General features: G+C 46.0%; 1 protein-coding gene across 2 annotated transcripts in view; it reads left to right on the plus strand.

Moving 5' to 3' along the window:
• The window catches only part of DPYSL2 (dihydropyrimidinase like 2), a 103,296-nt gene that overhangs the window by 23,133 nt on the left and 56,962 nt on the right, over positions 1 to 23,201 (plus strand). Inside the window, exons 1-2 of one of the 2 annotated variants that reach the window (XM_084767158.1) lie at positions 17,440 to 17,784; positions 21,020 to 21,108. In XM_084767158.1, coding sequence (XP_084623284.1) covers positions 17,746 to 17,784; positions 21,020 to 21,108 — 128 coding nt within the window. In that variant the 5' untranslated portion in view covers positions 17,440 to 17,745. Of the gene's footprint in view, positions 1 to 17,439; positions 17,785 to 21,019; positions 21,109 to 23,201 lie in introns of those variants that run through there. The other variant, XM_084767157.1, reaches the window with a different exon arrangement.

Genomic DNA, 23,201 nt, shown 5'->3' on the forward strand with positions numbered 1-23,201 from the left:
GTAAGAACAAAAAAGGGTAAGCTTATTAAGCAATAAGTCTCAGAGGTGGAAAACATCCTAGGCCTAGGTTATAAGGCCTAGAAGCTTCCAGGACTAGGCTTAGGTTAGCAGACAGAGGCAATAAGCCTCCGAGAGAACAACTGAAACAGGCGAATAGAAGTTCTTTTCACGATTGCCTTGGTTTTAGGGTCTCTTCACAGCCATAGAACAGTATCTAAGACACCTTGTGACTTAGCTGTTGTAGGAATATTATAGAGTAGCATTTCTATGAGTAATTTTTCTCTCATTACTTAGGATAAGAGTAGTGTGTAAGTTGTCCTGATTTGGGCTGGGAGAACCAGTTACCGCAGAGTCATGGCTTAAACACTGAGTATTTATTTCTCACGGCTGCGCAGCCTGCATGTCTGAGACCAGATGCCACCACGGCTGGGCTCTGGTGAGGACATGCTTCCTGGTTGCAGTCTGTAAGCTTCTTGTATCCACAAAGGATACCAGAGCTTTCTCCCTGCTCCGCCCTCCCCCTAACAAGGCAGTTAGAGTACATGCCAGCTCTGCATTCTCTTTTTAAGATGAGGGCGCTAAGTCCATACATGAGGGCTCAGTTCCCATGAAATGATGACCTACCAAAGACCCTCCCTAGAAATACCATCACATGAGTGGCGAACTTGAGGGACAGACATCCAGGCCGCAATGTTAGGGTTGCTTAGGGGGTTCATTGTATACTACTTGAAGTTTTTAGGTAAGGAGCTGAAACAATGTGAAAACTCCTACAGTCTCAGCACTTAGGAGGCTGAGGCAGGAGAATTATCAGTTTGTGGCCAGCCTGGGTGACATTGTTAGACTCTGTGTCAAAGAGGAAAACAACAACAATAAGAAAAAGCTGTTACCTCTTAAGGTTTGTTAATTGATTGATTGGTTGATTGTGTGTGTGTGTGTGTGTGTGTGTGTGTGTGTGTGTATTTGTATGTGTGTGTGTTTATGTGTGTGTATGTGTGTGTACGTATACAGGCCTGTCATTGTCGTGGGGGTCAGAGGACAACTTGCTGGAGTCAGTTCTCTCCTTTTCTCATGTGGATATTGGAAATCAAACTTGGTGTAAATGCGTTTACCTGCTGACCTTTCTCACCAGTCCCGGTATTGTGTTTTTGATCTGCTTATGCAAAACAGAATGTGAGGATTTGGATTTTGGTTTCAGTGTAGAGACCCATGCATCATTTTTATGGATTGGGATATAAATCAGTTATTTATTTACATGAGCTAGTCAGATGAGAGTCTTGACATTGCTTTGGAATGAGCGTGCCATTGATACATGTTTTTAGTGATTTTTCTCTGTCTGAATTATACATGCTGTGCAGGTTATATGTTTTAAAAAGGGAATTTTTAGGTGGGTTTGGCATGGAACAGTTGATTTATGAAAGGGAGCAAACTATGTTTGAACAAACAGGAATTTGGAATTAAGCCTAATTGAAGCACCAGAGAAGCAAATTCCGGGTCACGTACAATAGAGAAAAGCGATGGCTGTGATTCTGAGTGTAGCGCGTGGATGAACAAGGCGAAGATGAGAGCTAAAAAGATGTGGCTGCCTCCTGCCCGGGGCCACCAAAGGGACTCCAGGGATTGGTGAAAAAAAGTGTGGTAAGCTTGGTTATCTTCACAGCTGTAATGAAGATTGTTTTGACTGGTTCTCTTTCTTTTTTCTCTCTTTCTTTTCTTTTGTTTGTTTGAGACAGGGCTTCTCTGTGTAATCCTGGCTGTCCTAAAACCCAAAACTTATAGATGAGGGTGGCCTCAAACTCAGAGATCTGCTTGCCTCTGCCTCCTGAATGCTAGGATTAAAGGCGCGCCACCGCCCAGCTGGTTCTCTTTCATTAGCCAAGGCAGGGTTTGAACTCACAGCCTTACGGTCGCAGCAGTCGTCAACCTCAGTGTTGAGACCACATGTACCTTAATGCCTGCTTACAAAGATGTTGTGGGGGCCGGAGCTGTGGCGACATCTCAATAGGCAAAGTGCTTGCCTGGTAGGCCTTAGGACCTGAGGTTGTCCTGCAGGGTCCATGTTTTTTGTTTTGTTTTTGAAGCCAGGCATGGTGGAGCATGCTTGTAATCCCAGGAGGCAGGTGGATCCCTGGGCTCCTTGGCTAGGCTGTCTAGCCTCTTTTGGGAGCTCCAGGTCAGTGAGAGATCCTCCCTCAAAAATCAAGGTGGATAGCTGCTGAAAAAATGACAGTCAGGGTTGCCTTCTGGCCTCTGTACACTTGTGCACGTGCATGTACCTGTACACACATGAACACACACATATAAATAAATAAATAATATTTTTGTGAAGAGCTTTTTTCTTTTATTTTTTTTTAACAAAGAGTTTATTATGGCTTAAATGTCCAGAAGACGGGAGGCTGAAGTGGTGGAGGAGGATGGCGTGTTGGTAGTAGCAGGAAGCTGGGTTGTTACATCTTCTTTATATATAATTTAAAACACTTTTAAGTTTAAACATATTTTGACCAATTCTTCCCCTCTTCCAAGGTTGTCCGGATATACTCCTCCTCCCCATCCACTTTAAATCTTTATCAAAAGTCAAATCAAACCCCAATGCAACAACAAAATGCCCCAAATAAAAAAAAAATCACCCAAAAAGAAAAGGCAAAACAAAGCAAAAAACCCCAAACAGGCCAGTGACAGATCTTATCTCAAAACTCAAGATGAACAGCTGCTGAAAAAGGATAGCTAAAGTTGTCTTCTGGCCTTTACACACATGCACACATACATGCACCTGTACATAGACACACTGAACATACATGAACACATACATATATACATATAAACTGTAATCTCCACTTAATTGTAACCATATAAAAGCACACACACACACACACACACTCACACACTCACACAAACACACACACACACACATTAAAAAAAAAACCCGAAATGAACCCGTGGAGTCGGCTTCTCCTCAGCATGAGGCCTGTCCTGGGGTGGTTGATATCCCCAGTGTCACTCCATTGGAGGAAACAGATTTTTCCTCTCTAACAGGTATAAATGGCAGTTCAGTTGCTAACCTTTACCCTAGTTTCTTGGCATTCATTGATTCATTGACTCATTCAATCAATTATTTGAATGCAATAAAATAAAAATATAAGATAAAACAAAAACGAACACATCCGAGATGGATAAAACAAACAGAAAGACCAGAGCCCAGGAGAAGGCACAAGAATCAGGACTCACTAGTTTGCCCACGCAGGAATCCCACAAAAACACTCACTGGAAGCCATGATACAAGCACAGGCAACCCGATGCAGACCCATGCAGGCCCTGTGCGCGCTGCCTCTGTCTCCATGAGCTCATATGAGCTTTACTCGTGTTGATTTAGAGGGCCTTGTATTCTTGGTGTCCTCTATTTGCCTTGGTCCTTACATTCTTCCCGTCTCATCTTCCCCTGAGCTCTGAGGCAAGGGATTTGATGAAGACATCCCACCCAAGGCTGTGTGTTCCAAGGTCTGGCTGTGGGTCTCTGTATTTGTTCCCATCTGCTGCAGGAGGAAGCTTCCCTGGTGATGGCTGAACAAGGCGCTGATCTATGAGTATGGCAGAATGCATCATTAGGAGTTATTTTATCACTACATTATTTTTCTTATCTTTTTTTTTTTTAAGACCAGTATTATTTGGTTTTTGTCTTAGGTTCCTGGGCCATCTAATCTCAGGTTCTGGCTCACCCATGCAGTGTCAGGTATGGCTTCTGTCTCATGGAATGAGCCTCAAGTCAGGTCAATTATTGGTTGCCTAGTCCCACAAGCTTTGTGCCACCATTGCCCTAGCATGTTTTGCAGGTGGCACGCCATTGTAGATAGGCTGGCGTGGTTGTCACATTTCTCTTTTGATAGCATGCAGAGTGCCTTCCGGTACCAAAGACACTGGGACAAAGGGGTGAAGAGTCTGTGTGGACACCAGCTCAGTATCTCCATGTGCAATGAGTTGTGTAGCTGTTGTTTTCAGCAGTGGGGTCTCGGTGTCAGTGTGTGGAGAACAAACTATAGTCTTGGCAAAGCCTGGGTTGTTTGGAGATTCCCATGAGGCCCATGGAAAGCCTTTCTTTTTCTTTTTTCAAAGATGATTTTCTAATGAGTGACTTAAATTAATATGTTCATAACTAAATTAAGGGCTATACAAATCCCAGGTAATTACCATTCATCTCATATTGTCGTGTAAATATTTAGGTAATTGGGGCAAAGTCTTAAGATCTGGGGAAGCATCTTTACCTACTCTTGGCCCATCTTGAAGGCCACCTACTATGCTTTTGGCCTGTTTATACAAAAGGGAATGTGGGACGTGAACTTTTGCCTCAGTGTAGGAACAAACATATCAGTTTTAGAAAGGCATGGCCTTGGATATTTGCTTTCCATTGTGGTAGAGCCAGCTCTGGGCCAGCTGGCCCTGAGGCTTCAGGGTCAAGGCAAACTCAGAGCTTCAGGACGAGGAAGCAAGGGGCCCCAAGTGCCAGCCTTTGTAAGACTTTTTTTGTTTTATTTTGTTTGTGTGTGTGTAGCTTTTAGTATTTTTGTAAGAATGACTTTGGTATTAAAAGTCATTTAAAAGTGTTTTAAATTATTTGGAGGTCATGCATGGCAATGCAAATCTGTAGTACACAAGAGTGCTGGGGAGCGGAAGCAGAGGACTGTTATAAGTTCAAGGCCATCGGGGTCTACACAGTGAGTTCCAAGCCCCAGGGAAACACAGTAAGAAAAACAAACAAATAAACAAACAAACAACAACAACGAGAAAGACTTTGGGGATGCTAATTTTTCACTTAGCTTCCCTAATTGCTGAGGTTTTACTGCATTCCCTCTCTCTGTCACCCCTGCACTCCCCAACTATATGTTTTTTTCTGCATCACTTGAGAATATGCCGTCAACTTGTTGCTCCGTCATCATTTGATACTGTAGCGTGCATTCCTAAAAACACAAGACCATTCTCACCACCAAAGTCAGAAGATCACCACTGACTCGGTAGCACTCCTACTCCCCCGAGACTCTGACCATTACACTGCTGTTTATTGATGGCCTTCGGTGGATCCACTGTCTAAGGCAACGGTTCTCATGTCTCCTTAGTATTTCTATCTAGAATAATTAATCTTTGCCTGAGTTTTTGACTCTAGCACCTAATGGAGATTACGGGTCACTTAATTTGTAGCCTGCCACTCAATCGAAATGTATCTGGTGGCGCTTTGTGATCTATGTGTTTTCTGCAAGCTTCTTTAAAGTGATTCCAGGTCTCCTCCAAGACCTTCCCAAGTTATGGGGTACAAGATGTCAGTGTGTTCCATTACTAGTCAGTTTTGCTTTGATCACTGGCCATGGTGGGGCTGCCAGATGCAGCTGTAAAATTGACTAGTAAGCATATTATGCTTTATGGGGAAGTGTATCACCAGCAAGATGGCATGCTAGGATGTCCCAGTGACCAGTGCCCCAACACAGAATCTGAGAGCAGACAACTGGGTACAGGAGACCTGCAAGAGTTCTGGGGTACAACAAAGGAACAGGAAACTGAATGGCACGCACAAGCTGAGGAAGACCAGAGAAAAGTGTGGCAAGTGTCAGAACCCGTGCCATCCCCTCCTGACACACACTCTTTGTGGCTGCTCTGAGTGTTCCTGTGCTGTGGAGATCAGCATTAGCATGGTAGTAAATGTGGCCATTAACTAACCTTAGAGGGGTCTCGCTGACCATGACTTTGTCACACAAGCAGAAGGTGATCTCAAGGAGCCTAACGTCTGCATGCCATGGGGAACGTCTAAGCTCAAAGAGTTGAGTGAGGCCTTCTAAAACTCTTCCCCAAACCAAAACCCAGGGGATGATTTCCAGCTCATTTCATGAGTCAAGACAGGTTTGCCTTGATTTCAAAATCAGGCAAAGACATTACTAGGAAAAAAAAAAAGCCACGGGCCAGAATTCCTAATGAACACAGATACTTATAAACGCTCTCAACCAAATGCAACCTCACATGGCTGCACAGTGTGACAAGGTGAGATTTGCTTGAGGAATACAAGCATGTTTTAACCCAGGCAAACCAACCTACAACATGCAGACAAAGTGAAAGGAAAACCCTACAAAGCCATGTAAAGAAACACAAAACAGCTTTTCATAGAGTCTGACAGTTGTTCATTAATAAGACTGTAAATCAAGCAGGTATAGAAGGTGTCTTAGGGCCAGGCTGTGGTAGCACATGCCTTTAACCTGGCGCCCCGGAAGCATAGCCAGATGAGTCTCTGAGTTTGAGACCAGTCTGGTCTACAGAGCAAGTTCTTGGACGGCCAGGGCTGTTACAAAGAGAAACCCTGTCTAGAAAAACAAAACAAAACAAAAAAGGAGCCAAAGGTGTCTTAGTTACTGTTCTACCGCTGCAAAGCAACACCGTGACCAAGGCAGCTCTTATATAAAAGAAAGCTTTAAGAAAGTTTAAGTGGAGGCAGCTCTTGTAAAAGAATGTGTCTAATTGGGGGCTTGCATACAGTTTCAGAGGGTTAGTTTATTATCATCATGGAGGCAGGCAGACAGGCAGGGGTGCTGGAGCAGTAGCTGAGAGCTTTACACCCTGATCCACAGGCAGCGTGCTGGGAAAGAGAGAGAGGGAGAGAAAGACTGGACCTGGTGTGGGTTTTGAAACTTCAAACCTCACTCCCACTCATCCTCCGATGAGGCCACTCCTCCTAATCCTTCCCAAATAGTTCAACTAAATGTGGACTAGCTCTAGATTCAGTGGGAGACTTAGTCTCAAGGGAATAAGGTGGAGAAGGATGGAGCAGGGTCACCTGACTTTCTCCTCGGGTCTCCTTCTACCTACACACATGTATGTAGACATCACAGAGAACGGGGTGGGGCATTTCCAAAGCTGGTCCCATAACCAATGGGGACATCCAAAAGTTTTCCTCTGAGTTCAGAGCAAAGGAAGAATAGCCTGTGCCTTTTGAAGACAATTTGCCCATATTACTTAAGATTCACTGGAAGAACAGAACTGATGGATAAATTATCTGTCTATCTATCTATCTATCTATCTATCTATCTATCTATCTATCTACATACCTATCATCTGTCAAAGATCTATCTATCATCAATCATCTTTCAATCAATGATCTATTTACCTAGCCATCTATCTATCCATCTATATCTATATCTATGTCTATATCTATAGCTATGAGTTTACCTACTGAGCCATCTTATACCCCCTTTCCTCTCATATTTTGATTTTTTAAAAAAAAGTTACTGTTTTGAGACAAAGTCTTACTATGTAGTCTAAGCTAGTTTTAAACTTGTGATCCTCCTGCCTCAGCCTCCCTAGTACAGGTATTACAAGCATGGATCACACGCCTGACTTCAATCTTGCTTTGGTATATAATAAACTATCTCTAAAAAGAAATTTAGGGAACAATTCCATCCATATCTTAACAGAAGAATAAAATGTGTGGGAATAAATGTGACCAAATAAGTGAAAGACTTGTACATTGTGTTGTGTTGAAAATTACACACTGTACATCCAGAGCATGCTGGGAGACCGGCCACACCAGTGCGCTCTGGGCTTGACTGAGGGACCTGACTCTCGAGGGTGATTCCAACATCCTTGGGCCTTCATATGCTTATGAACACATGTGCACTCACACATATGCAAAAGCATGTGTGCACACATGAATACTGGAAAAAGACAAACAAGCTATCTGTATCACTAAACTAGTCATAGTGACAGTGGTTTCCTTCAGATCCTGTTGGTGCTCTTTAAAGAAATAGAAACCAGTTTTAACTAACACAGAATCACCAAGGAGAGTGTCAACCTATGCAGGTTTTTTAAGCAAGAAGAACAGATCTGGAGGCATCAAAGTTTCTGATTTCAAAATATGTTACAAGCTGTGGTGATAATGTCATAAAGACAGAGGCACAACTAAATATGGTGCCTAGAAGTCAAGTCACGTGTTCTGGAGATGAAGACCATGGTGGAACACTTGCCTAGAAGTGTGAAGGGCAGGGTTTGATCCCAGCACTGTAAACAAACAAAATCTTCCAAACCAACTACCAACACCAGTAACAACCTTTACTAAAAAAAAAAAAAAGAAAAGAGCCCGACAGTGGTGGTGCTCACCTTTAGTCCCAGCACTCAGGAGGCAGAGACAGGTGGAACTCTGAGTTCAAGGCCAGCCTCGTCTACAAAGCGAGTTCCAAGACAGCCAGGGCTACAGAGAGAAATTGTCTCAAAACCAAAAACAAAACAAAATGAACAACAACAAAACAAAATGAAACAAAAAACCAAAACAGAAAAGAAAAGAAAGAAAAAAGAAGAGGAAGAGGAGGAAGAAGAGGAGGAAGAGAAAGAAGAAGAGGAGGAAAAGAAGGAGGAGGAGAAGGAGGAGGAGGAGGAAGAGGAAGGGACTGGAGAGAGAGATGGCTCGGTGGTTAAGAGCACTGGTTGCTCTTTTAGAGGTCCTGAGTTCAATTTCCAGCAACCACAGGTGGCTCACAACCAACTATAATGTGATCTGATGCCCTCTTCTGGCCTGCAGGTTATATGCAGGCAGAACACTGTATACATAATAACAAATAAATATTTAAAGAAGAAGAAGAAGAGGAGGAGGAGGAGGAAGAGGAAGAGGAAGAAGAAGGAGCCCTTTGCCCCATTGGCCAGCCAATCCTTGATGAAGGTGCTAAGAACTCCTCCTGAAGGCAAGCCAGATGCCGGTATCATGCAAGGCAGCAGCATCTCTCACTTATTCCATGGCAGGAATGAAAAAGCAGAACAAGCCGGGCGTGGTGGCGCATGCCTGTAATCCCAGCACTCGGGAGGCAGAGGCAGGTGGATCTCTGTGAGTTCGAGGCCAGACTGGTCTACAAAGTGAGTCCAGGACAGCCAAGGCTACACAGAGAAACCCTGTCTCGAAAAAACAAAAAACAAAAAACAAACAAACAAACAAAAAGCAGAACAACCAAGTTGGAAGAGAGCTGAGCAATTTCTTACAAAACTACACGTGCTCTTGCTAGGTGACCCACTGACCCTACTCCTTGTGATGAAACACATTCAGACAAAACTCTGCATGGAAATGTTTACAGCAGCTTAGGTCATAATTCCAAAACCTTTAAAAAAATATCTTTTGAAAGATTTTTTTGGGTTTTGTTGTTATTATCTTAATGCACACATGTGTTTGCCTGCATGAGTTTATGTGCACCACGTGCATCCAGTGCCCTCAGATTACAAAAGAGGCCATCAGATCCCCTGATACAGGATTTACAGGTGGCAGTGAGCCATCGTGTGGATGTTGGGAACTGATCCCGAGCCTTCAGCAAGAGTAGTAAGTGATCTTAACCCCTGAGTGCTCTCCAGCTCCCAAGATAGGTGCCTTCCAATAGAGAAGCAGATAGTTTAATCCACTTGATAGAATAATTACTGATAAAAAGCAAAGGGGCTATCAAGCTGTGAAAAGACCTGGAGAACCCTAAGCATGGACGGCTGAATGGAAGAGGCCAACTTTGGAAGGCTACTTGCCTATGACTCGGACAACATGATATTCTTGAAGAAACAAAGCAATAGAGTCAGCAAGAAGATTGGTGTTTGCCAAGGGTGTGTGTGTGTGTGTGTGTGTGTGTGTGTGTGTGTGTGTGTTTGTATGATAATCTGTAGCGTGCAGGGGCCTTTTTTAGTGCAATGAAACAATTCTGTATGATACTGTAATGGTGGTTACATGTCACTGACTTTCATAACCCAGAGACCATATAGTCAAGAGTGAAGCCGCTGAGCATGGTAGTTTAGTTTATGGCTCTAATCCCGCCACCTGAGAGGTGACGAGAGGTGATGGCAGAGGATTAAGAGTTCATTTACATTCTCAGCTACACAGTGAGAGGCCAACCTGTGCCATATTGTCATCCTGTCTCAAAAAAACCAAACCACAGGAATGAGGAGTGAACTCTAGTGTGAGCTGTGTTTTTTAATCATAATGTGTCAAAGTTGGATATGGTGGCTCATGCCTGTAATCCCAGCACTTGGGAGGGTAGAGATCGGAATATTGCCATGGGTTTGAGGGCCGATTGAGCTACACAGTAAATTCCAGGTCATCCTGGGCTAGAATGAGACCTTGAATACATATACACCCACATATGCATGTATATATGACCTTGCACACACACACAAACACATATATGTTCACTAATGGTAACAAATTTGTCATGGAACATAAGATGCTAATGTGTTAATAATAAGAGAAACTATTTGTGGGAGAGGAATATGGAACTCTTGTTACTTTCTGCTCATTTTGTTTCTGTGAACTTAAATGCTCTAAAATCAGGTTTATTCATTTTTTTTAAAAAAAAAAATGGGATCATAATATATAATAGTACACTGTAACTTACTTTTATTCATTTAGTAATATCTTGTGGACACTAACAAGCTAATAGTTGTTGAAAGAAAAGAGGTAAAGACAACAGTTAAGTGTCACTGCCAAGTTCCTTAGCTTAAAAAATCTAAAAAGTACTCCTAAGGTTGACCAGTTGCCGAATCTGCATTAGATATCTTTCAACAGAGCAGGGAAAGACGTTGGTTGTCATGACTTGAGAAGCTAATAGGAAGGGAAGCTGAGGAAGTTCAGGCCGTGAGAATAAACTGCATTTGCCAAAGTAGAGCCATGAAGGAAGGGCAGTGACAAGGCAAGGGCTGTCGAGGACACAAGGCCTAGGCTGGTGACAGGGCCGGAACATTTTCCCAAGGTCAAGGGAGTAAAGAGTAGGAATCAAGAGGCAAAGATCTAGGAGAGAGAAGGAATGGGAACCAACACAGCTTCTGGAATAGTCCTCAGCTGGACAACCTCTTCCTATCTGACTGAAGGGAAGAAGAGAATTTGCACTCTGGAAGAGTGGCTCATACCTGTGATTCCAGCACTTGGGTGAGCTGAGGCAGAAAGATCAAAAGTTCAAGGCAAGCCTGGACTATAATGGCGAAATCTTGTCTCAAAAGGATAAAGTGGGGCAGGGGAAGAAGAGTAGGTGTGTGTGACTCAGTCTCAGGAACTTAGTACTACCCAGTCCCGCTTTATTTTCTTAGTGAGCACTGGCCTTGTTAGGCAGAGAGTGAATTCCCCAAGGCCAGGTTCCATTAACTGAGAGATGGGGGCAGGGTGACAGAATCAAGGACATCTGCCAGGGGGAGTAAGGGAAGGGTGCAGTGCAGACGTTGGACCACGGGGTCTACCTGGGAACGAAGAAGGGATTCTTTCACTCTTGACGGCGTAGTGAGGGAATGAGGGCTCGGGTAGCTCTGACAATGGCCGAGTCACTGAGGTCATGAGACTGAAGGAGGGAGGGGGAGGGAAGGAGGAGACGGGAGGGCCCAGAACACGTATGTATGGATTTTATGGAGATTTAAAGTCTAGACATTGTGATGGCAGTCAGTGCAGAAAGAATACTGCAGCCGAAACAGACAGACCTCAGGTTTTATGACTTGAGCACAGGAGAGATTTGTAAGAGCCTCAGGTGGGTCTTTACATGAAAGCCAGTTTAACTGGGATGAAATAAGCCTTAAAAAACAAAAACAAAAACAAAAACAAAAACACCAAACTCCCTCAATCACTCTAGCTGTATTGCAGGGCTCCACACAGCCACATGGGCTGAGGGGTCGCACTCAGTGGAGGTTTGCTCTCAGACATGGACACATTGCAACACTCTGTCAGTGCTGCTTTGTGAAGTGTTGCTGTGGGGGGACGGTATGGTACGATCGGGCGTCAGAGGAAAGGGCTCTTGCAGAGGCTTGCTCTCTTGCGCGCACGCACGCGCCACCCTTCTGGGCTGTGATTCTGGTGAGCAGTGAAGAGTTGACAGTGTTGGTTCAGTATGGGATTTCTCCATCCCATGCCAATTTTTGCCCATTGTGCTCTGAATGTACAAACAGACACACCCACTGTGCATCTAGTTTTCCACATGCCTTTGAGGTAAACATTCTTCTGTCAGTAGGAAGAACCATTAAGGTTTTTTTTTTTTCATTTAAACTTTGGTGTCTGTCTGTGCTGGTTCTCATGACAGGAAGTCCAGGGCTGCCTGGAGAAGCCAGTTTCTATTGGGGTGGGGGTTAAGAAGAAAGGGATGGATGTGGGGATAAGCGGAAGTGCTTTAGGAGTCAGAGTCAGGGCTAGAAACCAGTGGAACTGAGATAGTAGGTCAGCCGTGTCTTCCTCCCATACAAGGCAGGGCCTGGGTTCAACAACCAAGCTCTTTATCATGGAAAGAAGGGGCTTGCTGAACTATGGGGATTCTTGGATGTGAATATTTCTCTCACTCCAGTGGGAAACTGTGCCTGACTGTAGGCCTCTCTGTGCCTTACTTTCTCCATTTATGTGATAGGATGCCAAAACACACCTTGTAGGGCTTGGAGAAGGGGAAAGATTTGTATTGTATATTTAAAAAATGTATTTAATTTGAACGTTGCCAGTGCTAGAGATCAAACTCAGGGCTTTGCATATTCTAGGCAAACTCTACCACCGAGCTGCACCTGCACTGGAATATGTGTTTAAGATCTCAGCACCGGGACTGGATGGGTCTGTGCACAATAGACGCTGTTCCCTGCCTTATTAGCTATATAACACCGTTACAGCAGACTGCATTGTCAGCAGAAACCAGGCAAGTCGGAAGCTAGCAGTAATCTTTAGCACTCTTTTGTAGAATGAAAGAACAGATCCTGTTGCACTTTGGGGGAGTAGCAGAAGTTCTGAGTAGAGGTAAAACCTTCCTGCTAGCTCATGTTCTTTTCTTAGTTTCCTCTTTCAGAACTAGAAGGTTTGGGTCTGTGCCTCAGTGCCCAGAGGAGAATACTCTTCCTGAACTTGACTGTGGGAGACTCTGGACCTGAGGGTGGAGCTAGAGTCAGATGATTCTGTTGGGCAGACAGGCTAAAGACTCTAGGACAACTAGTTTACCATCCCGCCGGGATCAAGGAGAGAACTATATGCATACTCCTTATCCGCCACCAGAGGGCAGACCTGAGACAGGAAGGCCAGAGCTAGGTGCTGTTAATGTCTCCAGCAGGCACAGAGACCGCCCCCCGCCCCCCAAGGACAATCTGTATTCACACACATTGGGGTGCAAGGTGTGTAATGCTGGGTCCTTTCGATAGCATCTGTGCTAAATGGAGACTGGGAGAGAAAAATTGCTTCTGTGCAGTACCTGCTTTCCTCTGAGCCCTCTTGGCCTCACCCTCAGGACTCTTCCAGGCCCCAAAGGGGCAGTTCATATCTACTCAGTTCTGGGGGGAAAAAAAGCAGTGTATGACTTCCCTGATGGTCCTCACTGGTCACCGTCTGGAGGTGGTAGCGGGGCTGGCCTCATGTATGGCTACTTAGCTGTCTTTTGGCAATTTGGGCCCTTTGGGGTTCCATAGTCGGGGAAGCAATCGACATTGCTTGTACTTCTCTGCAGCAGAGCATCGCAGCCAAAGCCCTTCGATTTTGGCAACGCAGGGTCCCGACTCCCTCTGCTGGGCGCTCCATCACCTTACCCTCTGCAGACCACATTGGAGGCTGCAGCCCTGCGCAACTATTGGCTGCCATGGCGCAGAGGTTAGTGGCGTTTTCTTCTTGGCAACATCTAGGTTCCGATCTTCCCGTCAGCACTTTGTTTTTCCCAGTGTCCCTTTTCTGTGACATTCTGAACACTGTGCCCCTAGGTGCTGTAGAAGCAGAAATAGTTACTTCAGCTTTCCCACATAGGGGGGTGGGGGCAGGGAATGAAACTAAGAACCGTGTGGGGGGTGGGGTGGGCCTGGACAGAAATCACACTAGGAAGCGGCTGAGGAACTGAGAGCAGCCAGTCACCCTGGTGCATCAGAACGACAGCCTCTTCAGCCCACCACCTCCATTTCCTGGAGTAAACGCCGTATAAAGGCCCAGTGGTGGGTGTTATGTGGACGCTGTCTGCACACCCATCCTTTCACAGACTGGAGTCCTCTGGCTGCATTTTTTTTTTTTTAAATAAGGGTGAGCAATCAGACGTTGTAACAGAAAGAAAAGAAAGGAGAATGACCCTCCCCTCAGGCCGGCTGCTGGGGTGCACCACACAGTATATGGGACAAAGGTATCACATAAGCACAAAGAGGAAAGATGGAGCAGAGAAAGCAACAGCTCCCGAGGACTAGGGTGTGGCTCCACAGTGGAGTGCTTGCCTCCCAAGCGTAAGGCCCTGGCTTAGAGCCCTCCAAAATATAACTTCAGAAAATGTAGTAATGAAGACGTTTTCCTGAGACACCTTGGATGGTTTTGAGGTTCATCTTAAAAGGTTAATGAACCTCCCCGATTTCTGGCTTAGTTAAACACGGTGGTTTTGTTAGGACAAACAGCATAAAGACATAGGCAGCTTCCTCTTCCCTCTCCCGACAAGAATAAGCTTGGTGAGCAGAATTCTGCTGTGGTTCCAGGGACCTGGGGAAGGGGAGCGGTGTGGCCGGAGGCAAGTCCCAGCACAGTGACACCGCCAGAATAACGACTGAGCCTGGGATGGTTTTGCCATGGTGGTAATGTTGGAGAGGCTTTGGGTTTTACCTTAACAATGAAGCAACAAGCCTATTTATTCATTTATTTATTTATGTCAGTACAGTGGATAGCATCTGTATTTTCTGAAAACAAACAAACAAACAGAAAAAACAAAACAAAAACCAATCAAAAACCAGAAGTGAAAGAAATGTGCTTTCTCACCTCTTTTTTTATTTTGAGATATGGTCTTGGTAAGTTGGCCAGGCTGGCATTGAACTTGTGCTTCCCCTGAGCAGCTGCAGTTACAAGCCTATGCCACCAGGCCTACCTAAACACAAGGGAGCACTGAGCGTGCTAGGCAAGCATCCTACTACTGGGTGGTATCTTTTTCTTCTCTGCAGGGAGAGGTTTGCTTTGAAGCTCTGTGAACCTGCTGAGCATGGGGATAGGGTGGGAGGCCAGGGGGAGGGGCATGGGACTTCGGTGAGGGCTGAAGGCGGTCCCTGGCAGGGCATCTCCAACTCACCCCTCAGCTTACTCCCCCAGTAATCTCAGGTAGATCCCACGCTTGCCTTCTCCTGGAGCTGGGTGAGGGATTGCAAAGAGATGGGCTCTGGAAGAGATAGCGAATGCAGAATAGATTCACCCATGTTGCCACGCATTTAATTTTTAAACACCCAGAAGTTAGGCTGGAGACCAGCTTCCAATATCCTATTTCCAGATAATGATTTCCTTAGGAATTTTCCACTCGGTGTCTTTTAACGATAGTTAACAAATAGAGTTCGCATTAACTGATCTGTCACTGTGGATGCTTCTTTCCCACCCCTGCCCCTCTTTATTTTCTTGCATGGAACTGAGTAGTAAGTTTGTTAAGAAAGGCAAACTACAATTCTTTTCCTTCATTAATTACAGTTGTGTTTTTCTGGGCCTTCTATGTGCCAAATATTCTCTTAAGCTCCAGTTAGCGCCGCAGATAAATCAATTTTAACCTTCTGTCTCTGGACATTTATGGGAAGAAATGCCAATTATCATGGGTTAAGGACATTGTGTATACGGCTGTAGGAAGGAGCTTGACACTAATAAGATGGATGGATTAGACAAAACAAAATACTCCACAGCAAATTGCTAAATAACACAATGTATTTAAACTCATTAAGATCAAGAGCAGGAAAGCGCTCAAAAACAAACCGTAACTAGAGGTTATTTTTGTTTAAATTAATTTGAATCTCATTATCCTTGTCTGACAAGTAGTTATTTTTCCGAGACTTAATAGGGCTATCCTTCCCCCACTGACTTTATAGCTGGACCTTACAGCTTGGCTTTCCCAGAGAGGAAAGTGTAATATTTTTTGCTTTATTTCTGTCAATCAGTCTATGATATTGCCTAGGTGGGTCTTGGTCCTCCTGCCTCAGCATCCTGAGTGCTGGGATTATAGGGCCCACCTACTGGCTGACACCAGTATTTAGGATTATCAGTTTGTCCTGCTGGTGCACATCCCACAGTTGGAACAGGAAGCAGGGACTGGCTTCCGTTTTCTTTTCAAGATGCAAAGCTTAAATCGAACTTGAACGAACTGGCCAGGAGAGAAGCCTGCCTCTTGCCTCACAGCGGCTCCCTCCCCCCGCCTAGACTTTTAAGGCAGGAATTGAAAGGGTAATATTTACACCTCCTTTGAGGCTAGAAAGACAGAAAACCCTACCATGGCCAAGAGCAGAAAAACAAACAGGGAACACACAGAGCTCCAGAATAAATCTCTCTATCTGGCTAATCATCGCTGAGTAGGTGTGAGCCAGTTGCACAGATAACACCCTTCTCGAAGACTGCCCAATGACCTAGATTAAGCAGTGACCACGTGCGCGCTTAGATCTCAAGGTGAGAAGGTCAAAGCCATGCCTCTGCAGCTCTGTCATCTGTCTGGAGAACTTTCCTCGCACCAGCTCTTCCCTTCCCCTGGGATTGTTCCTGATTTGACACAGTCAAAGGCTCCCAGGCCTGTATCACCACTAGGGCCACTAAGGGAGGCCTGGAATGACATTGGTGACCAGAGGTTACATTTCTCCATGACTCAGTTTCCCCTTTCTGTGGGATATAACTTCTCTTATCTCTTGTTCTTACTCCGTCATAACCCATTATGTCGCTTCTGGCCTCAGGACTCCCTTGTAGCTAAAGTCCCAGCAGCCTTTCCTCCTCAGATCTGCAGGCACCGCAACCACACAAAGGAGTCAGTCTTGGCGTACCAGCCAAGAGGGCCACTGGGGTGCTAGACTGGGCCCTTTTTGCCCCACAGGCGCTGGCCTTCATATCTTGGATAGTCTGCAGTCAAACACATGCACGCACGTACACGCACGCACACACACACACACACACACACACACACACAAAACCGGTCTAGGGCGGGGCGTCTGGTGCCGGGCAGCCCACGACCTTCCCGGATGCTGTCCGTGTTCCTCCAGCCGGCAGTCCCCTGCCGCAGCAGGGCGGAGGCTGCGCCAGGCGAGCAGGGCGGGGGAGGCCGCGGTGCAGTCGCGCGCTCGCCGGCAGCGAGGCCATTGGCTCTGCGCAGTCACCCCACGCGGGGCTGCAGCGGCGGCCTCCGCGGATTGGCGCGCGGGCCCGGGCCGTACCGAAACCCCTCCGTCTCAGGCTTGCGCCCCCTCCTCACCCTCCCGGGACGATCACCCCTTCATTGTGCCCTGCATTGCAGATGCAGCATCTGGGGCCGCTGCCAACCGCAGTCCCCACTCGCCCGCCCGGGCTCGGAGAAAGGGCGCGAAAGGCGCGCTCCCCACTCGGGCGCACGCACCGCGCCCAGCGCGCACTGCAGCAGTGGCTGCCTGGGCGCTGCGCCCCGCCCCGCCTTTCTCATTTGCATATCCCACGATCCTGGCCAATCCGTGAGTTTCTCTCGCGAAGCGGATGGCTTTTGCCTGGGAGGAAAGGGAGTGGCTGATGGCGCATGCGCAGTGTCCGCCGACTGGAACCAAGGCTTTTATTGCTGTAGTTTATTTCCACCCCCTTCCCTCCTGTTCTCTCTCCCTCTCTTTCTTTTTTCCGCCCTAGCTGGATCTGTGTTGGAGGAGAGGAAAAGAGACAGAGGATTGGATTTGTCTCTTATAGTTTTGAAATCTCCTAACAGAAAGACCAGCTAAGGGATTGTACGTTTTTCCTACAAAAATTTACATATATATTTTAAACCAAGTCATTTTTCCAGCTATCTTTGCTTTAAGGCTGTCCTCTTGAAATTTACACCACCCACCTCCCCCGGAGAGATGTCTTATCAGGGGAAGAAAAATATTCCACGCATCACGGTAAGTTTGATACTTGGGAGAGACGAGCAACCTTAGACAGAATACCTAAGAAATTTATTTTAAAGGCGGAGGAGAGAAAGAGACTCAACTTTTCTTCTCCTTCTTGTTGCCTACGGAGGCGATTGTGGTGAAGGTGGGGTGGGGGTGGGGGTTGGAGATGTAATAACAGTTTTAAGGCACGCAATTTGCAAGGCATTGAAATAGTCTCGGGAGTGCATGGAGGCAGCCTTGGGTAGCGCGCCAGATCCGCTGTATCCTTCATTGTCAGCACGAGATGCTGCAGCGCTGCCCGCGGGGTGCAAGCAAATGGATGCCAGATTGAATATGCATGGTCGACGCTGGGATATTGTTCTCCGGCTGCGTGCTGCGAGCCTGGGCTCCCAGAGCTCGGTGGTGGGGAGTTGGGAAAACAGGTCCTCCTGTGTGTGTCTTCCGCCCCCTCCTGAAAGAGCTTTCTGGAGCCTTTCTCTTGCGAGAAGGAGCGAGTTCCAACCCGGAGGCGTCATGACAGCGGAGGGATGCTGGAAAGGGCAGGGTGTAGCGGGGATGATGCGGATGGAAGGGAGGATCGGGATTCGATGAAGAACAGAGAAGGGCGGGAGCTTTTTGTGGACGCGAAGGACCTAAGGGCCCCTCTAATTTGGGGCTGGGGTCTTGGCAAGGCTTCCGGCTCGCTTTCTCCTCCTTCTCTGTCCCTTCCGCCACTAGGGAGGCGGCTGTGGTGGCGCATACAAAGCGGGCTGGGAGGGTGGGCGCTGGGGACAGCAGCGAGCCGGCTTGTGGAGGTAATGGCGCTGGCTGCGACTCGCGCAGATGGCCGGGCCGGTCCCAGACAATGATCACCGCGGCCGAGGTGCCGACCTCGTTCAGGGCCTCCATCGTGGCCAAGCATCTCTGCGAGGAGTTTGTGATGCTTGGGGATGCAGCGGGTGGTGCCCCGGCCCTCCTCTTCTCTTTGCTTCTTTTACTGTAAACAAGAAAAGAAAAGAAAAGAAAAAAAAGAAAGAAAAAAATCTCACGGGTCCAATTTTCTACATCCCCCAAGGAAATCCCAAGCAGGGAGAATTGCTAAGGAAATTCATTGTTATATAATGCTGTGCGATTGCACTGGTCAGCGTGTGGCCAGCTAGAACCCAGGGGGCACTCAGATTCGAAGGCATCTCAAATAGGAAAGACGGGTTTTAAGGCAAGATTTGAGGATGAGTTTTTGCACTGCTTGTCTCTGGGGCCCTGGGACCCCGGCCTTTTTTCCTTGGTGCACAAGGACACACCCATCTGCAGTCGTAGTGTAGGAACCATTGCCCAGAGGAGGGGGCGTGTGCCCGGGGTTTCCAGCTTGGGCTGGGTTGTTCTTAGGCGAGGATGGGTAAATAGCCTTTTCTTCAGGCACCGGCCCACATGTAATCCTCGGTACCCCAAGGGCTGACACACCAGACGCAATGTTAAGTGTTCGCCCCTATGAAGGACGGCGTCTGGGGAGCTGGGCAGTGGGGGTGCGGAGGTTTCCAGCAAACCTCTCCTGATTTGCTGTCTTCCTGTGTGATCAAGACAATTTCGTTTTTGACAGTATGGGGAGGGGAAAAATAGGCAACCAACCAAGACCACATTTTAAAAGAGCGCCCCCTCCACCCTTTAAAAAAAGATCTAGTCATATGCCCTAGGACCTATTGGTTTTCTCCTTCAGTCACCATGGTCAGACTCTTATGTAAGAAGGCTCTAGCTTGAACAGACTGTGATTCCCCACCCAACTCCCGCCCGTTGGCTGGGGGATTCGCAGTGATTTTTCTGACAGGTACTGTTGTGAGGAAGGGGAGGTGGTAAAGGGCAGGACTTCTTGCCTCCCAGACGTTCCCCTCATGGGAGAAAAGGAGGGATCCTAGCAGGCTTTAGGCCACTGAGCCTCACTTTCCTCCTATGTCTTGCTCCATTCACTTCAGGGAGGTTCCAAGGCTCAGATAGCATGATATGTGAGGCAGGATTAGTAAACATTTTTGTTGTTGTTGTTTGCTCTCTCCATATTGACTGTTCTCAAGGGCTTTCCCAGTGCCTATGTCTGGATAGAAGACCCAACAGTGTAAAACTAAACTAATCTTGTTTTTCTATGTAGTAGAAACAATAACTGTTTCCTAAGCTCAATAGCATTTACATTTATATGCAATTGTATCTTGTTGTTTTGTTTTTGTTTTTGTTCTGTAGCACTGTATGCATGTTTCCAGGAAATTCTATAGTTTCCTTTTCTTGGTAGTTGCAAAAAGCAAGTGCACTTGCTGAGATTCTGTTTTGTAACCAAGTTCTGGGTGAACTGTTATCAAGATGAATGCTCTTCTTTGAAAGGTATAGCATAATAAAAGGGCATGGTTCTGCTTGTGAGGTTTATATCTACTCTGAAATAATAAACCTGTACATCCACCTAGCCCAGGATGATGGCATGGCATATAACCCATCCGAAGTATTTTGGATTGCTGTTTCTTTTACATGAATCTGGCTCTCTGAGTTGAGTTATACTTTTCTTTTTCTTTTAACATAAAACTGGATCAACTCTCTGTAGTGGTATTAGAATTAAAAATTCTCCATGCTTCTAATTTATCATAAAGCGCTGTTTCCTACCTGCTAAGTGGGCGTATGTGTTCATAGTTTCTCCTTTGCACACTCCCTCCTGTGATTTACCCCAAAGATAAATGAGCACAGAGCGGACACACCGAGCTGCACACTTGCTATGGCCGAATGTCCCTGTGTTTGTGTAGCATATGCTATGACAACAGACTTCTGGTCAGTTTTCCCCGACAAAAGCTTTGCCAAGACATGCCTTTCCTACATGTGGGTGGAATTTTTTTTCTCTTTTTTTTAAAAAGATGAGGTTTAGCCAAAATTCATTTTAAAAGCATTGTCTTCCTTAGCTGGAATGTTCTGTAATGCCTCTTTTTGTTTTCAGGTCTAAGGTGTTCTTAAAAAGATGGTTGTTTATCTAGGGTGAGCTTTGCCGGTATCTTCTGACTCATCAGGTTATGAACAGCTTGCTTAGCATAGGTTCACTTTGGTTGAGGTACCTTCCAAAATTCCCTGCCTTTGAGCATCACTCTTGAATGGTTAAAGCAAAGCAAAGCAAAGTAAAGCCAAGCAAAGAAAGACAAAACAACAACAACAAAAACTCTTGCCCTTCAGCTCCCTTTCCTCTGGACTGGTACCTTTCCTAGGTCGGTTATGTGTGATGACCTTGTTCCCCTCTTTGTTACAGAGTGATCGGCTTCTAATCAAAGGTGGCAAGATCGTGAATGATGACCAGTCCTTCTATGCAGACATATACATGGAAGATGGGTTGATCAAGTAAGTATGAGTCATTGCTATGTGGAGGTGCGTCTATGCACAGGCACAGTCATGGGCGTGCACACGAACACATTCCCCCCCCCCCCCCAAGTTCCTAAGCTTTAGATTCTTTCATGTAAATAGTCTTAAGCTTTAATGCCTCCAAGAGTTACTAAGCTTGGGCTGGGAATGTGGTAGCATTAGTAGAATGTGCATCTGGCATCAGTCAGGCACTGCCAAAAAACCAAAAAGTGACCAATTTAGCATATTTAAAAGCTTGTTTTTATTGGTGGTAATTAATAAATTTGGGAATTCAGATTCGGGGAATTCGAAGTCACAGCACACACAAACACCCATGTATTATGTAATTTACTATTTTTAACAGAGGTGACACAACATCCTCTTGTTGCCAGCTCGTACACTTGGTTTGTGATAGGCTCCACTGTAGATGTTTGGGATGGGGTACTCAGTCATAGGACATAAATGTGGAATGCAGCTTGTCCTATTAAGATGATATTTGTTTGCCTAATCAGGAAGGGCCACAGGACGTTAGATTAATACCAGCTACTCAGACAAATGACTAACCCTGGAAGGATTTTATATTTCCTTCCTTTTTAAAAACTTTTTTCTTTTAGATTTATTTTATGTATATGAATGCTTTGCTTCCATGTACGTATGTGCACTACACGTATGTGCTCGCTGTGCCCTTGAAAGTCAGAAGAGGCCATTGGATCCTGTGAAACTGGAGGGTTGTGAGCCACCTCGGGGGTGCTGGGATTTGAACCTGTGTCCTCTGGAAGAGCAGCAAGTGCTCTTAACCCCTTGAGCCATCTCTCCAGCCCTACTATGTTTCATTCTTGAAGGGGTTCCTTACACAGATCAGGCTACCCTGTATTGCTTGTGTATTGGGTTCCGGGTTTGGGTGTTCTGGGCCTCTGGAGGGTTAACTAAGCACAGTGTACAGCAGTATCTTCACGCCTTTCCTCTGGGGACAGCTCACAGGCTCTGGAGAGAGAGAGAGAGAGCGAGCACATCTGTTCAAAGACAAACATCACAGCGCATGACATCTTTTAAATAAGCAGAGCTCATCTCTAGCAGCAAGTGAGTCTGGAGCCAGGAGAGCTGGACTGGCTCTGATGGCTTGGAAGCTCACACTCTGATTTATGAAGCCAAAATGGGTCTTACCGTTTCCACGGCTAATGCTTTCTCCATGTGTGCTTGTTTGCAACAGTTTCAGCTCTGGGCAATCACAGGCTATTACTTTCTTATTCCTTTCGCATCCCCAGTCACAGGAAAGCATGATGGGTCTGGCTGAAGGACACTGGCCTGGGATGGAGCAGCCCAGTGCTATTTTTAGTCATAGCTCCTCTGTCTTAGAAATTTAACTCCTCTTTGATTAATTTTTCCCTCTTAAAAATTGGTAGAATGGCCGGGCGTGGTGATGCACACCTTTAATCCCAGCACTCGGGGCAGGTGGATTGCTGTGAGTTCGAGGCCAGCCTGATCTACAAAGGGAGTCTGGGACAGCCAGGGCTATACAGAGAGACCCTGTCTAAAAAAACCAAAAAAAAGAAAAAAAATGGTAGAATGATGTAGCAAAATTTAAGAAAAAATTAATTGGATGATGAGATCTTGTCTCAAAAACAAAACCCTACAGCCGTGTGCAGTGGCGCACACCTCTAATCCCAGCACTTGGGAGGCAGAGGCAGGTGGATCTCTGTGAGTTTGAGTCCTTCTTGGTCTTTGTAGTGAGTTCCAGGACAGTCAGGGCTCTGTAGAGAGACACTGTCTCAAACGAAACAAAACATAGCACAGAAAAGCCTGACAAGCAAAAAACACTGCTCCAAAATCCACCCAAAATGGATATGATGCCTGCCCCCAACAGCATGGATCTTTGTTTTTCTATCTTTTTATCTGAGTCTATGAACACCTGATTCCACATTCCACAATGGTTGGAATTACAGCGTTTACTTTTTCCTTTTCTTTTTTCCCTTTGTTTTTTCCCCCCTCTCTCCACACTCTTCCACCTGTTTTCCCTACGTTGAAAAGGAAAATAGTAAAAGCAAATGTTGGGGAAGGGAGTCAGATCTGGAGTGAGTTGTTATTGGGAAACT

This window comes from Acomys minous (genome assembly GCF_964271855.1).
Source record: "Acomys minous genome assembly, chromosome: 18".
Taxonomy (NCBI): domain Eukaryota; kingdom Metazoa; phylum Chordata; class Mammalia; order Rodentia; family Muridae; genus Acomys; species Acomys minous.